The sequence below is a fragment of the Vanellus vanellus genome, assembly GCF_965231255.1.
Source record: "Vanellus vanellus genome assembly, chromosome: 4".
Classification (NCBI taxonomy): domain Eukaryota; kingdom Metazoa; phylum Chordata; class Aves; order Charadriiformes; family Charadriidae; genus Vanellus; species Vanellus vanellus.
In genome coordinates, this window is record NC_138909.1 from 20,152,049 (window position 1) to 20,165,995 (window position 13,947).

A 13,947-nucleotide genomic window follows, 5' to 3' on the forward strand; every position below is an offset into this window, starting at 1 on the left:
GAAGCGTGGGCAACAAGTTCACAAACAATGGCTTTTCCTAAAGGTACCTGCGTAGGGTTCTTGACTGTGGGTCTTTTTTCCCTGCTTTCTCCTCCCACCTTCCCCAAGTAAGGTTATAGGTAGTATTTATAACATGTAACCAAATTGTTAGGTACTACCAGTACCTAATGTCTCATCATTTTTTGTGTTGGGTTTTGTTTTTTTTTTCCGAACAGGAACATGAACAGAATTTAACTGCATTTTAGGATTTGACTCCTGATGGGCTGGATTTTGTCTTGGCATGAATTTTTGAAGATGGACACAGTGCAAGAAGAAACAGCCAATGGCTTCAGAATCCATGGTTCCAGAGCAGGCAAAACAACATCTGATAAAGGGAAAAAGGCGGCAGCAACAGCAGCAGCAGCAGCAGCCTCCAACATTGACAGTGAAGATGACATCTTTGTATTTGAAGCAAATGAGGCTTGGAAGGATTTTCACAGGTCTCTCCTTCAGTTCTTTGAAGCTGGAGAGCTCTGCGATGTTACACTAAAGGAGATATTGTCACACATCCATTGCATTTAACAGCCTGAAGATTAAGCTATGAATACGTATGCTGGAGGTGGCTGTGAATTTGGGCAGGGGTATGGAAAGCATAGAATACCTGTTGGATCTGAAGCATTTCTATCTAGGTGTTTGTTTTTTTTTTTTTATTTAGGAAGTTTACAACAGAAATGTAAACATTTAAGATGCTAACAGTCCAAGAGAGGACGTGCATGACTTCGACCTCACCCAAATTGCCTTCTAAGCAGGTTCCCACAGTTGATCAGTATGTAACTGTGCAATTTCAGCTCCTTGTAGCCTCGACTTACTGCTCACCAGGCAGGTTACACTTGTGTTGATAACACACACTTTTAAAAAGGGTAGAGAAATTGTGTGTTGAATCAGAGATAGAAAAAACTCCAAATTATCCTTTATAATTTAATATCCCACCCTTTTTTTATTTTTACATTGCAAGACCGCTCACTTTAACGCCTTCATCTGAAAATGAACATGTAATTTGAGTCTGCCAGGAGTACCGGTTGCTTAACTCAGCCATCCCTTTGTTAGCGCAGACTGATGAATGACAAAGGCTGTAAGAAAGCACTCCTGTAACGCAAATAAGTAGTGGATTGTTCCCTTACCTTCAGAACCTACATTCTCTTAACATAGTTGAATTCTAGAATTTTGTAAGTGAAAAGCTTGTTTTGTGCTTTCTGATCGGAATTTTGAAAAATACCTCCTCTTTATGGGGAATACTCTATCTTTTGTGGCTGAACAACTGCTAAAAATCTGGAAGTGATTGGTAACTTTTAATAATCCCTGTAATACCTGTTATTACTGCTGTTTTACATGAATTTGCTGCTAATATAGAGAATTATAAATTCCTCAACATTAGTAAAAGTCCAGAGGTTTAAATTAGGTTGTCTAAAAATGTCGCTTTACAATTTACGCCCTCCCCGCCCTGCAAAGTCTCTGAAATACACATAAAAGAAACAAGTGCCTGGCAGTCTCCTCCTGTCTCCAAGATGCATCTAGAAGGTTCCTAAGGATGTTTCATTTAAGAAATAGGACACGCCTCTTAAAGAAAAGCAAGTTCAGTGCATCAGTGCTATTGCTTCTTTGTGTTACGGCCTTGCCCTACTCTGGTGACCAAGTTACAACTCAGACCTGCTTGGGATACATTGATCTGATGTCAGAAGTACAGGGCAGATGGAGTTATTTTGCTTGAACAAAATACAGTAGCTCAATGCATATTGAGTTCAGGATTCTTATTTCGGCTTAACTGTCCGTCCTATCGTAGCCAAAACTGACATTCCAGTGAAAGACTGAGGGTTATTTTCTTCTTTTTTTTCAGGTTGGTCCAAAGCTTATCTCCTGCCACACACTGGTGCTAGCTTGTGTTATACCTTACTTTAGAGCCATGTTTCTTTCGGAAATGGCTGAAGCCAAGCAGACATTGATCGAGATCAGGGACTTTGATGGTGATGCAATAGAAGACCTGGTGAAGTTTGTGTACTCCTCCCGGATTACTCTGACAGTGGATAACGTCCAGCCTCTCTTGTACGCTGCTTGCATTCTTCAGGTGGAACTGGTAGCAAAGGCGTGCTGTGAATACATGAAGCTGCACTTCCATCCCTCCAACTGCCTGGCAGTCAGGGCATTTGCGGAGAGTCACAACCGCATTGACTTGATGGACATGGCTGATCAGTATGCTTGCGAACACTTTACAGAAGTGGTGGAGTGCGAAGACTTTGTGAGTGTGTCACCACAGCACCTCCATAAACTCCTGTCCTCCAGTGACCTGAATATTGAAAACGAAAAGCAAGTTTACAACGCTGCTATCAAGTGGCTGCTAGCCAATCCACAGCATCATGCGACGTGGCTGGATGAAATACTTGCACAGGTAGGGCAGGCTGAGGCGCCGTGTGCCTGTCTTGTCACTGGTTTTGTTGTCTAATCAACTGTTTGTCCTTGGGTAGATCTCATGATGAAAATTGTTCTCGGCAGTTGGCACCTCCTCTGGTATTCGCAGTTGTGAGTTAACAGTAGAATATCAGGAAGAAGTCATATTCTTCAGTTTCTCTTGTGAGATGAGTACTCACTACATGCTCGTGGCTGGGGAGTGGGGAGCCAACAAAAAGCTGCATCTGTGTTAGAGCAGAAAATTCTTAGATTTACACATAGTAGAGTACATAAAGCCATCACTTCACTTGGTTTGATACTACTACAGCCTGAAACACTCACTTCCCTTGCTGGTAAGTGTTTGTACTTAAGAAAAGAGAGCAAAGCTGTTGAGGAGCTTTTTACGTGTCTAGGAGAGTAAAACTGTAACGGAGATGTGTCATATCAAGTTGTGCTACTTCTAGAATGTTCCTATATTTAATTAACAAAAGACCAAGACATGTTAGCCCTATAAGCAGGCTAGGAAACATATGCTAGACCATTTAATGCTCACTAGGCTAGCACTGCTGGTTACCTGTAGGAGTTAGCAGTTTAATGATCTAGACTTGATGAGAGTCCACCGCTTCTGAAAGAAACACATACGGGTATCAAAAGGTCACTTAGCTGAACTTATTTAAACACCCATCGGACCTCCTCCTGTCAAAGCGTTAGGTACGTCAGTTATTCAAGCTCCGTATGCGTTGATTATGGGAATTTAAAATACAGTATTTGAGACAGGTATAGAGAACCTGTGCTGGGGAGGAGGGTGGTACATGCTGTGCACTGCAAAATGCCCTGTGAACCTTAGCAGGTAGGATCAACTGTGCCATTTCAATTGTCACTGAACTCCAGCTTGAATGTTTTGCATTCAGCAGAAGTGCTAATATTGGCATCATGTGAGTAAAGAGAGGTCCACTAGAATACTGCTGTCATTGTCTTCATGCATCATTTTTCACCTTTCCTGGTAAAAGATCACAACTGTTTATTAACTGTCTTCCCAAAACTTTCAGTTTCATCTAGACTAGCATGATGGTTTTGGTAGAAAAATTCCTTCTTTAGTACACTATAATTAAATTTATAGGCAATATAATTTGAGATTTAAAAAAACCTTCATTATTACCCAGGTGTACAAGTAGATGAGATTAACATCTTTGTTTTATTCATGGTAACCAGTCTAGAATGAAACAATGAAAAAGTAAACCCCTTCCTGTAAATATGGGTTATTTGCCAGAGTATACGGAGCCATCAGGTGATTTGGACATTATTGCTAGCAGAAAACATGACTGGGCTTCGCGATAGTTATTATCCACATCATAACCAGCCTTAGGGGTTGCGCTGTCATCATGAGGTTCTGAATTTGTCAGCCTTGTGCTCTTACCGCATCACTTGCCTCATGAGTCTATGAGCAGGGCTATGGCTGTGCATTTAATCGGCCAAAACCAAGACAGGCCAAAGTAAAGGAAGAAGTGGGACTGAAAGCAAGCGGGTAAGGAAGAACTGGTAGAAACACTTGCTTACTTCAAGGCAGGGACATGTGTCAGCCATGTAACAGCACCCTTTTGCTGCTCTGAGAAGCACTGGAGATACTGGACTTCACAATTGCTGCTGAGCTAACTGGGAGGCGCCTGACAGCATCGATTCCAAACCTTAGGAAGTCAGATGCTGGTTTGCTTCAGTCCCCCCTGCTAACACCTGTCCCACCTTTGCACCCGATTGTACTTCATATTCCTCACTGTTTCTCTCAAAAGGACAAATGAACGGTTTGCTGAAATAAGTGACTGTGGGGAGGAAGACATTTCAAGGCAGCCTTGGAGAGGCTGACCTTATTTCAGATGTGCCCTGTCGCTGGGGATTGCTCTGGGCAGTGACCACCTATAGCCTTACCCAGAAGGAGCCTTTCTTTCCTCAGCCTGCTCACCAGCTCTCTGCTAGGGAACCACAGGAAGGATTTGGGGAAGGAAACAATTAGCTCTCAACGTTGGGGTTTTTTTAATCCTGTAGTCTGTCAAGTCCACACTAGAGAAAGGTGTTACTGCACTATCAATACCTCCTTAATAGACAGACACTTAGTTCATGCTGATAGTGTTTCCTCTTTGACTTGCCACCCAAAGAAAATCAGCCATTCTAGCAAAAGCCCTCTTATACTGGCATAGCAATGAGCTGAAAATTCACCCCCTCAGCAGACTAACCTGACACGGGCTATCCTGGTACAGTCACGGATGCTGCCTGCATCACATCAGGCAGGTGCAGTTGCAGTACAGGCAGCGGCACTTCTTCCTCCGCTCAGCCTGGGCCAAGGGGCAGTTCTCCACCGCTGCTTAAATGCAAAGGGTTGTAGCAAACGTTTGTCACTAAAAAGAACTGTTCGTATCGCTGTTATTCTGGAAAAAAAGTATGAACGCCTCCCTTTTTAGTGAAGAGCGTGGGGCTGGCAGCTGGCTCAGAAGCTGCCATCTGTTATGCTTGCGTCACTGTAAATGGTGAGACTCAGTCAGTTCAGCCAGTTACTCCAACTGTGTTCATTTCTGTCAGGTACGGCTGCCTCTCTTGCCCATTTGTTTCCTTATGGGTGTTGTGGCAAAGGAAGAGATTGTCAAGCAGAATCTAAAATGTAGGGATTCGCTGGATGAAGCAAGAAACTACCACCTTCACCTGAGCAGCAGGGCAGTGCCAGACTTTGAGTACTCCATTCGCACAACACCAAGGAAGCAGACTGCTGGTAATTAAATGTGTGTCTGATTATCCCATAGGGAGTGGTGTGGAGAAAAGGCGGTGCGTCTGTGCAGGGTTAGGTAGCTTGGTAGAAATGGTTGTTAATGACTTAATGCAAAACTGGGAAAGCCGTTGTGTACCTCTCTGGTAATTAGCTAGTGTGCTGCATTGTCCTAGCAGAACTTTAGCTGTCATTTGCTTTCTTTAAAGCATTATTTATTTATCCTGATTGGCTCTATCTGTATTAAAGCTAGAACTGTTAAGTATCTTGTGACCAGGCAGCATGCTCACAGCTATACCGACAACAGTGGACACTTATCTTTTGGCACGAGAAGGTTGAGCTAACTTTTAAACTCTTTGGCTAACCTACACCAAAAGTGAGTGATGAATATTAGACTGCAAATCCGAATTTTTACATTTTTATATTTAACAATGTTGATCTCCCTGAGCAAAAAATCACAAAAAGCATATTTAAAATATGCATTGGTTTTGCATCAGCATAGATAGTTAATTGCCATAACAGCATGCCAAGCAAAGGCAAAATCCAGCACCCAGTTACGCAGGGCAATGACTGTGCCCCCTGAAGTGAAATATGACTTCTCCCGAACTACATAAGTTTCAGTTCACTCTGCTGTACAACTTTATCCCCCATCTTCCTGCTATTTTTCTGGAAACCTGTTTTGTCTTCTTCAGGTGTGTTGTTTTGTGTCGGTGGTAGAGGTGGATCTGGTGACCCATTTCGCAGCATTGAATGTTACTCTATCAGTAAGAACAACTGGTTCTTCGGCCCTGAAATGAACAGCAGGAGAAGGCACGTGGGTGTGATCTCTGTGGGAGGTCAGTAATGCTATTCTAAAGGCACTTGTTTGCTCCTTTTGGTGGAATCGGTACTTTTAATAAATAAATCTGTCTTCCAATGGCTTACCTGTTGGATATTCTTCAATTTAGTAAGGCTTCTTCCCCACGAAGGGGTTTGTGATTCGGAAACAATCTGAGAGCATGCTTACTGAAAAGATATTACTGTGAACTGGGAGTTGGGGTGGTTCAGCCTGCAAGAGGCTCTGGGGAGACCTTACTGTAGCTTTTTAATACTTAAAGGGAGCTTGTAAGAAAGATGGGGACAGACTTTTTAATAGGAGCTGTTGCAATAGGCCAAGGGGTAATGGTTTTAAACTAAAAGAGGGAAGATTTAGACCAGATATAAGGAGACATTTTTTACAATGAGGGTGGTGGAACAGGTTGCCCAGAGAGGTTGTAGATGCCCCATCCCTGGAAACGCTCAGGGTCAGGTTGGACAGGGCTCTGAGCAACCTGGTCTAGTTGAAGATGTCCCTGCTCATTGCAGGGGGGGTGGACTAGATGACCTTTTAAAGGTCCCTTCCAACCCCAACTATTCTATGATTCTATGAACGGTACATAGCCTCTTCTCTTAACAGGCGATTTAATTTTTTTTTAACCCGTTTACAAAAAAATAGCCTTACACAGCAGAGTCACCCAGAATTTGCTAGTACTCATACTAGCTCCCTTCACACTTAACTCCATACAGGCAAGTCACTAAGACCATAAATCTTCCAAGAACAGACCTACCTTTATTTTTGGGTCTCCATCTTCTGAAACCAGGTCCGTGCAGTCCAGAGCAGCTTAGCACCCATGATGCAACTTCTCCTTGTAAACGGTAGCTCCTGTGTTGCTGCAGCAGAACAGAGATTTCCCCCCCTCCCCCACGCCCCCCCGAAAATCTGGAGAGACTGATAGAAATGTCCAAAACTGATCTGACCTGCAGTACTCAAGTGATGGGAAGATTTTTTTGTCTACATATCTCAAGCTTTGTATAAAAGTCCAAGTTAGAAACAGATCTCTGGTTGAGTACAGCATATAAAAATATAAAGTCTGTACTTACTAAAATCTTGATATTGAAAACATTTGAAGACTTTAACCTTTATTTGAGCTTGTTGTCTCCACATAGGCAGGGATATTGCATAAATGAAAACTGAAGTGTTGCCAAGCAATCTCTGTATCAAAAGATGCATATGTGTTTCAGGTAAAGTCTACGCAGTAGGTGGACATGATGGAAACGAACACTTAGGAAGCATGGAAGTATTTGATCCTCTCACAAACAAGTGGATGATGAAGGCATCAATGAACACAAAGAGGTACGTAATCCAAATTTTAAGTCCTAGTCTGCGATAAATAATTTCTTGCTGACGCTGAAAAACACCATGTCTGTCCTGTCTTTATTTGGGTTTCCAAACTGTGCTATTTTTAGTTTTGTTGTTTTTTTTTTTTTTCCTATTTTGGGGCTTTATGCTATCAAACACCTTTATTTACTAGCTGTAAAGCAAATACAAATTTGCATCACATACTTGCATACATCACATATTTTCAGAAACACAACGTTCTGTGTAACATACTATTTCAGTGCAAAACTGCATAATATCTCTCTCTCTCTAGGGAGGGGCCCTGGCTGGTAACATTGGTTATGTTTACACTTTGGCTTTCTTTTGTCACTATTCTTTTCTTTCTTGGGGGCCTGGCTTCTGGAGCAGAGAGCTCTTCTACTCCAGCTGTGCTTACATTCCCGTATCTAGGGCATTTCTGCTATGCCCGATAAAGAACTTGAAACTGATAGACTTCTATGGGGTTTTTGCGCTTTTTAAGAATGAGCAAGATAACTGCCAGTGAACACGCACACTGAAATTCTTCATGCCCAGGAAACCTTCATGCTGCCTATGTTTTTGCCACAAAAGGCCAGACGCACTAAAACACTTAAAGTCAGATTGAGGCTTTTTCTTGCCTTTTGACATTTAGGATTCTTTTAAGGAGTCACAGATGGGTAATTTTTTGTTTCTGCTGTCATTTAAATCCACCTCTTGAATTCTACATTCTGTTTTGTTATTTGTTGTTTCTAAAAGCATCATGTACAAGCAGGAGTGAACTACTGAACACGGCTAAGTCCTCAAGCTATTTGTAGCTGTGACATAATCAAAGTAAAAGACCCAGACTCCCAGAAGGAGCTTCTTACTCCTCCCTACTGCCACCACCACAGGGCATATTCTCTGCAAGCATCAGCCCTAGATTTCTGTGACATTTCTTACTCAGTACCTTGGTAAATGGAAGGGCTGCTGTGCCTTGGCTACGCTCCATTCCTCCCATTCACGGACATGGTGTCCGAATACTTAGTTGAGAAAAAACTGCCACCATTGATGCCATCTATGTTATCTGGTGAGGCAATGCAAGATAAGGTCAGGGTATCTCCCCAGTGTGTGTTCTGTAGAAAGACTGTGCATCCCTTGCTCCTGCCTTGGTATCTTCGCACCTGCCCTCTGTGTAATGAGGCAAGAATGTTCTCAGTGAAATGGTGAATCACCTGTCTTGGTACTTAAAGCAGAAACTTAATGCTTCTAATGAGTCTAGACCATACTTTGCATTTTGTAATACTGATTGTATTCTCATAATTGTAGATTCAGTAGAAAAAAATCTGACAACTGTTTTAACACAGACTTAATAAAAAAGAAGAGAATGGAAGAAATTGTAACTAAATCTTTCTAGAGTTCACTCATCTAATATCCAGCGCAGGCTTGCTTTTAATATGTATTAATATCACCCCCCAAAAAAATCATTCCCAGATTGTAGCAGCAGCTATACCAGCAAAGTTAAAGCCAGCAGGTTTTGGTTCTCCATAAAACAAAATGTGGTTCTTCAATAAAACAAAATAGGAGGCGTAAAATTCAGTACCAAGAAATCACATAGCTAAGCTAACCTCATATATCTAAGCGTGTAATTAGAAGACTTGGGTCTTGGGTGACATTCAGTCAAAACAGTATTCCGCGTCCCCCTGCCTTTATTCTTTAAACAGGAGCTTTGTCTTTTTGCAGTCTAGAAATATTCTAGCTGCAACAGTCCTGTTCATGGATCACACAATAACGTAGAGGTGCCTGGGAAAGCTGAGGTGAAGTCAAGATAAAACTCTAGAGCCCCTCTCACGGGAGGATGCAAACATACGAAAGACTTTCAGGATAAAGCTGCAAGACTGATGCAGGTGTACAGAGGGCCAGCCGCAGTTCCTGGTCATTATTTATTATAAACTTCACTTTTAACATTTTCATTACTTTTTCCCCCATAGTTTGAAACAGGTACCAGTCAGGTAACATTGCACTTGATGTGTCTTTCCCATTCCTTTTCCTTAAGGACTTGCACTGAGGTGTTGATCCTGTGGTTTTGTTAGGAGAGGAATTGCTCTTGCCTCCCTTGGTGGCCCCATTTACGCAATAGGAGGTTTAGATGACAACACTTGCTTCAGCGATGTGGAAAGATATGACATTGATTCTGATCGATGGAGTGCAGTCGCCCCAATGAACGCTCCCAGGGGAGGAGTTGGCTCCGTAGCCCTTGTGGTAAGTGACTGTTTCCTCCCAAGTTGAGGCCATCTGAGGAACTGAACTGCTTTTCCCATCTGCTTTTACAAGGCAGAACACAGGATTTTGAACAAAATGCAGCTGGTAGGTCTTAGCACCTCTGGTCATCAAAATCCTACTGAGCTGTGCAAAAGATGAGGATATTTAGGATAATACTCAGATCAAACTGAACTGCCTATATGAAAACGCAACATAATAGAAGTAGTGCGCAGCAGGAGTCTATCTATTGTTTCCTGGTAATAATTGAGTAATATCCATTGTGATAAACTCAGTATCGTTTGTTCACCAAACCTAAAAACTTACATTTCCACAAGAAGGCAACTGCTTAACAAGAGGTGGTAAGATGGCCAACATTTTACTGTGTAAACAAGATATGCATGATTGTGCAGGCAAGACTAAGCTGCAGGGTCAAGTTATATAGACAAAGTATAATAAATTGTGAAAAGACTTGAAAGAAAGAAACCTTCACCCCAAGACCACTGGCAATACTAGTGTTTAAGATATTAATTTGTGTAATTTTAAAGGTGTTCGTTTAGTACTGCCAGAGTTTTAGAGATACCTATAGCACTTAGATAAATACTTTGAGAAAATGTTAGATGAAGAATCCTTATAGAATTTACTAACTCTTTAGAAAAAGGGGGGGGGACTGAGTCAAAGATATAGTACTAATTAACTAGTAGTAATTCATAACCCAAAAAACAGGCCTGATAAAAAAAATGGACGAAGCAAGAAGTCTTGAGGCATTGCCAAGGACAGCTCCTGATAACAAATAAAAGAAGGCCTTGAAAGGCGGCTGAAACCAACCCTGCAGTCTGGACAGAGACCAAAAAGAAAAACTGAGTCTGCGCAGGGACAAAAGGTTACTTGAAGTGATGAAGAAGAATTTGCAGCCTTCATCCTCAAGACCCTCAGCGACCACCTCCACAAAGCATTGCGCAAGCGCAGTTAGGAGGAGTTTATGAAAATGACTTCTTAAAGCTAATTTTAATACGAAGCGGGGATAGGTTATGCATATGTATAGCCGTATTAAGAGATCTTATGATTATGTAAAAAGTACCATATATATTTGAGAAGGCCGCTGCATTGAGTGCGCGCCGTCAGTGGAGTGAGACTCCCGGGCCGCCCAGCGCTGTTTTGCTTGCTGCCGCTTGCTAATAAATACTCCAAATTTTAATTGACTCTGTCTCACGTCAATTTTGTGAGATCAACATATTACATCCATGACTAGCGATGCAGGAGTGCTGCTTATGCCATTAGGTTCTTCTTGTAAATATTAAAGCACTACCTCCTCCTCCTTCTTTCCGTCCTTTGTTCTCTTCCCTTCGCTCAATAAGAATCTACATTCTTCTGGTTGTTTCAACCCGATTTTGCACTAAATTTACCAGACAAATAATGAGCATAAACTAGCAAGGTATATTTTGCACAGACTATATAACTAGGCTGTATAATAGAATTTCAGACACAGAAAAGAAATACTTTCCGCTTGCTCAGAAAGAACAGGAACTTATTTTTCTTTTTTTTTTCCTCTGCCATCTGCTTTAGGTGGGAACTCGTCGGCCCTGTGTCACACTGCAGGGCAGGGGCAGGCGTGGCTGTGTGCTCTTGTCTCAGCAGCCAGATCCGGGACGTGGGCCAAGGATCCAGCAATGTTGTTGACTGCATGTGAGCTCTGCTGCCTCCTCCAAATTCCAGAGGAACGATAGGAAGGGAGGCACTGCGGAGCTTTTAAACACCGTGTTTTGTATGGTAGGTTAAGAAATGCAAACAATACATTTTCTTTGTGAAGATGTTACCTCCTGCAACTGTAAAGCTTTTGGTGGCTTTCTATCAGTAGTGATACGGAAAAGTCTGTGAAAACATGGAATAAAAGTATAACTCACAGGAGAAAACCTGCCAAGAGCTGCAATCATCCCATTTCTGAGAAGCTGTAATTTCAGAATCATTTGAGGCAACTGGTACAGGGACTCATTATTGAACTGTAAACCAGGCATGGGGTGAGGAGAGAGAGCAGCAGTTAGTACTGCTGAGCCTTACCCAACAGCCCTGCTACGCATTTTCTGAAGGACTCGAGTGCCATTTCATGTAACTTATTTTCGGGAATGTAGTCTTAAACATTTCCTAATTGTGCAAGAGCTTTGTAACACAAAGCGTCTCAAGTTTTAGAAGGTAACGACATCCCTGTTGCACACTAAGAGAAGTGGAGCAGAGAAGTTCACTGCCCATGTCCGAAGGGACTGCTGGCAGCAGTGGAAATAGCAGGTACTTGGTCTGAAACCTGTCTTTCAATGTACTTTCTCAAGCTAATATACTCGTTAGAAAGCTGAAAAGATTCTTGACCTGAGCTTACCCACTAGAATACTGGGATTCTCAAGTCTTCAAATAAAATTTGTAGTAACTATCCCCCCAAAGGCAAGTTTCTGTTGAGGGGTCATTCCTGAAGTAACGAGTGTAATTTGTCCTACTTTAAGATGGCAGTGTGTGAAAATGTCAGCTTCAGAGGTGTCCGAGTCACCATTTTTATACAAAATGGAAACGTACGGTAAAAGTTGCAGTATTCTGTAAAGACCTTTAAATGCAGTTCTAGGAGATGACATGTCCATTTTCAGTAGCCAGTAGCAACTCAGTGGTAATTCTAGAGGTACAGGCTCTTTTAAGATAGTTAAGCCTCAAAACAGATGACTTAAAGCTTCTATAAGCCAAAGAGAATCAGCAACAAAAAGAATTGGAAATAAACCAGTACTTACACGAGAAATTGAAATATGAACTTGACAGTGTTGTGTACAAGGTTCTGTTGTTACGCATTCAGAAGCCCTGTATTCCAAGTAACGTCCAGCTGGAAAGACTGCACATTGCTGTTCCTGCATCACCGCGAACAGACCGACAACTGACAATCCTTTGTGACCAAAGTTTGTTCCAAGTGACGAGGGAGAGCAGCAAACTTCTCTGCACGCAGTAGCAGGGAAGAGGCAGGGCAGTACGACCATAAGGTACAATCACGTTTCGCTGTTGAGTTACTATCATTTAGCTTTTCTGTTTCAAATGGCTTTGCACTTTGGTAGCACCCAGGGACAAAGTGGACGGTACTGTAAATAATGAAACATTGCAATAAAACATTTGTACTTCAAAGCACCTTGTTTCTAGCATGACTGGAGCATGCTATTGTGGGGAAAGGTTAAAACAATGAGTCTTTTTTGGTTTCTGCAGAGTATAATTCCCAACCGGAAGCCTTTGTCAGCAGAGAAAATCCTGCGTTACGGCTGCAAACCATACCACCCTGCTCCTGCCCTTGCCCCCCGGCAAGGATGTTGACACCGTTGTGGCTCTTGACCTGGCTAGGAGGGCTGGAACCAAGAGGTGCAGGTTCCCTCTCTGGAAACAAACACGTTTTTCTATGGATGTCCTGGATAACACTAAAACTTGAGGGGGAGTGGGGGGAAGATTTTCCACAAAGTAGTACTGACTGTGAAACCAAGCTGCCTGGGGGTGCTGTGTGCCAGTTGATACTTTTCTCCTCTTGATGGGAAAGTGCTAGCACCCAAGGGTGCAGCCTGTGAATAACTCACACGCATCCGGACCACACTGACAGCCGCCGCCTTCCAGGCACCAAAGGGAGACGTGCGTGTTCAGCAGGGAAATAAGGTTACAGCAAATGCAGTGGGATTCCCTGCGGTGTGGGAGGAGCTCTGCTGTCAACCCCATAGCTGGAAATCAAGTGGCACTAGGGCTGAACACGACTGTAAGACAGACACTTCTCTTGTAGTTCAATTCGTACGCAACCCTCCCCCCCAACATTATTTGTGCTCGGGCTTCCGAGGCGTATTGTTAAGGGCTGGCGGGAAAACTGCAGAAAAGGTTTACAAGGAACAACCCTCTTGCCAGTATAGCGGTGTCCACGTTATTAATCTTAGATAGCACCAGAACTACAAATATTTTGTACAGAACTGTAGAAATGTGATAATGATGTCAAAATATCAAAAATTTAAAAAAGCGTAGGATTACTGTGGCAACAAAGTAATGACTTACCTGCATATAAAGCCCTCGTAATTTAACACCAGCAAACTCGTTTTTCTTCTTACTGGCAACAGGATAATGATGACAAAGAAGTACCCCACCCCCCCAAGGCTGAGGGGAGAATGTAGCCCACCCTGGCTCCCCGTGGTGAGGCAGCCCTCCAGTGGCAGCAGGCCCTAACTCCCACCGCATCGTCTAATTTAGAACTAAACTCGGGATTTGCTATAGCAAAGTATTTAAACATCCAAGCTCAGGAAATCGTGCATCATGTTTAGATGCAACTTCTGATCCCAAATGATCCCGAATCCCAAATTGTTACTGCTTCTGTTAATGTTTTTCCTGCACCTAA

The 13,947-nt window shown here is 42.6% G+C and overlaps 2 protein-coding genes across 2 annotated transcripts in view; one reads left to right on the forward strand and one right to left on the reverse strand.

Annotated features, from left to right (window-relative positions):
- LOC309670951 (kelch-like protein 8) overlaps positions 1 to 13,947 on the reverse strand; it is a gene marked incomplete at its 5' end in the record, with an annotated part of 421,963 nt that overhangs the window by 359,253 nt on the left and 48,763 nt on the right.
- On the forward strand, positions 323 to 11,490 carry LOC309671219 (kelch-like protein 8; the record flags this gene model as incomplete). Its single annotated transcript, XM_082482424.1, is given in 10 exon segments — positions 323 to 406; positions 409 to 531; positions 1,874 to 2,422; positions 4,993 to 5,179; positions 5,866 to 6,009; positions 7,214 to 7,325; positions 9,398 to 9,572; positions 9,575 to 9,577; positions 10,816 to 10,853; positions 11,130 to 11,490. Coding segments are annotated over 10 exon segments (1,539 nt in total). The 3' UTR covers positions 11,254 to 11,490.